The sequence below is a fragment of the Apus apus genome, unplaced genomic scaffold (genome assembly GCF_020740795.1).
Source record: "Apus apus isolate bApuApu2 unplaced genomic scaffold, bApuApu2.pri.cur manual_scaffold_80_ctg1, whole genome shotgun sequence".
Lineage (NCBI taxonomy): Eukaryota > Metazoa > Chordata > Aves > Apodiformes > Apodidae > Apus > Apus apus.
In genome coordinates this window covers 8,240-10,464 of record NW_026248877.1, presented here as the reverse complement: position 1 = coordinate 10,464, position 2,225 = coordinate 8,240, and the positions used below count along the sequence as shown (strand labels likewise).

At 54.3% G+C, this 2,225-nt stretch overlaps 1 protein-coding gene across 1 annotated transcript; it reads left to right on the top strand.

The window, feature by feature from the left end:
• Positions 1-601: 601 nt before the first annotated feature.
• Positions 602-1,510, top strand: LOC127396335 (olfactory receptor 14A16-like; the record flags this gene model as incomplete). The annotated part of the gene is made up of 1 exon (XM_051643962.1): positions 602-1,510. A coding segment is annotated over one exon (909 nt), but the record flags the coding sequence as incomplete, so codon positions are not given.
• Between the last annotated feature and the right edge of the window lie 715 nt (positions 1,511-2,225).

The window sequence follows — 2,225 nt, the reverse complement described above, 5'->3', positions numbered from 1 at the left end:
TCCCTCTCTGGGAGCATCGGGGCATTTCTCCATCTGGCCCTGCTGCCTGTGCTGTCCTTGCCCTTCCCCTCAGGCTCCCTAAGGACAAGGGTGTCTAAGGTGCAGCTCAGACACCCATTCTGCAGGAGCTCTCAGGCAGCTGTGGCCAGGGCAGCAAAACCGCTGGGCCCAGCCCAGCTGAGCTTCTCTGGACATGCTGGGCTGGAGGGCTTGGGACCAGCCAGCTCTGCTGGTGGCACCACAGCTGTAGGAGTTTCGTGGAGGTTCTCCTACAGGAATATGCACAAGTGGATCACAGATGAGGAAAAGAGGGTATTTGTGAAGCTGACATACTTTTCCCAGCTCCCCCCTGCTGTGGAGCAGGGAGAGCTCCTTGGGAGCTCAGCTCCTCACAGCACACTTGACCCACATGAGCAGAGCTCCAGCCAGGGAGATCTGAGAAGGTTTGGTAAAAAAGGAGACAATGTCTGTTGTCAGGGGCTGGGGTGTGAAGGGAGGGAATGGGAAGAGATTTGCTCAGGGCTGTCCTGACTTGTGAGTGTGCTTTCCTCCTCTGGCAGCACCCCATGAGGAAAGGGCTGGGATGTCCAACAGCAGCTCCATCAGCCAGTTCCTCCTCCTGGCATTCGCAGACAGGCGGGAGCTGCAGCTCCTGCACTTCTGGCTCTTCCTGGGCATCTACCTGGCTGCCCTCCTGGGCAACGGCCTCATCATCACCACCATCGCCTGGGACCACCACCTCCACACCCCCATGTACTTCTTCCTGCTCAACCTCTCCCTCTTCGACCTGGGCTGCATCTCCACCACCCTCCCCAAAGCCATGGCCAATTCCCTCTGGGACACCAGGGCCATCTCTTACACAGGATGTGCTGCACAGCTCTTGTTCTTTCTTTTCTTCTTCTCAGCAGAGTTTTTCCTTCTCACCATCATGTGCTATGACCGCTACGTGGCCATCTGCAGACCCCTGCACTACGGGACCCTCCTGGGCAGCAGAGCTTGTGTCCACATGGCTGCAGCTGCCTGGGCCTCTGGGTTTCTCAATGCTCTGCTGCACACAGCCAGTACATTTTCACTGCCCCTCTGCCAGGGCAATGCCCTGGGACAGTTCTTCTGTGAAATCCCCCAGATCCTCAAGCTCTCCTGCTCACAGTCCTACCTCAGGGAACTTGGGCTTCTTGTGGTTAGTGCCTGTTTAGCATTTGGCTGTTTTGTCTTCATGGTGGTGTCCTATGTGCAGATCTTCAGGGCTGTGCTGAGGATCCCCTCTCAGCAGGGAAGGCACAAAGCCTTTTCCACCTGCCTCCCTCACCTGGCCGTGGTCTCCCTGTTCATCAGCACTGGCATGTTTGCCTACCTGAAGCCCCCCTCCATCTCCTCCCCATCCCTGGACCTGGTGCTGGCAGTTCTGTACTCAGTGGTGCCTCCAGCAGTGAACCCCCTCATCTACAGCATGAGGAACCAGGAGCTCCAGGATGCTGTGCAGAAACTGGTGACTGGAGGATTTTCATAAGTGCTCACCTGGTTGTCTTCTTGTGCAAATCACTTCTGATGTATCTCAGTATATGTCACGTCCATCTTTGCTAGTTTTTCTGTGGTTAGCTTATCAACTTCATGGGGTTTTATTTGCTCTCTTCTTCTTTTTCTAATGTTGTCCAGAAATTAATGTCAGTACTTGTGCCCTTTCTAATTCTGTGTCTGTCCAGCTTGTGTCTGACCCAGAGACTGTGTACATTAGGAGCCGTGCTCTCTGTGTGTTTAAACAGAATCCAGACCTTGCAGCCACTCAGAGATCCTTCCTTGGAGACCTTCTCAGAGCCTCTGTGCAGAGGGGCAGGGTAAGGGCTGCACAACAGCACTGCCAGGGAGCACCAGCACTTGGGCATATCCAAGCTGTTCCCTTCCCACTTTCCCAGGGTTGCAGGCTGCCTGGCACCAGGATCTCCTGAGTATGCCAGCCAGAGAGACACTGCCACTGACCTGCATTGCACAGAGTCATAGAGTGGGTTGGGGTGGAAGGGACCTTGAAGGTCATCTAGTTCTATTGTCCTGCATGGACAGCAACACCTTTCACTTACATTATGTTTCTCCAAGCCCATCACATCTGGCTTTGAACACTTCCAGGGTTGGGGCAGCAACAGCTTCTCTGGGAAACCTGCACCAGTGTCTCACCACTCCCACAGGAAAGAATTTCTTCCTCAAGTGTAATCTCAATCTTTCTTTTCAGT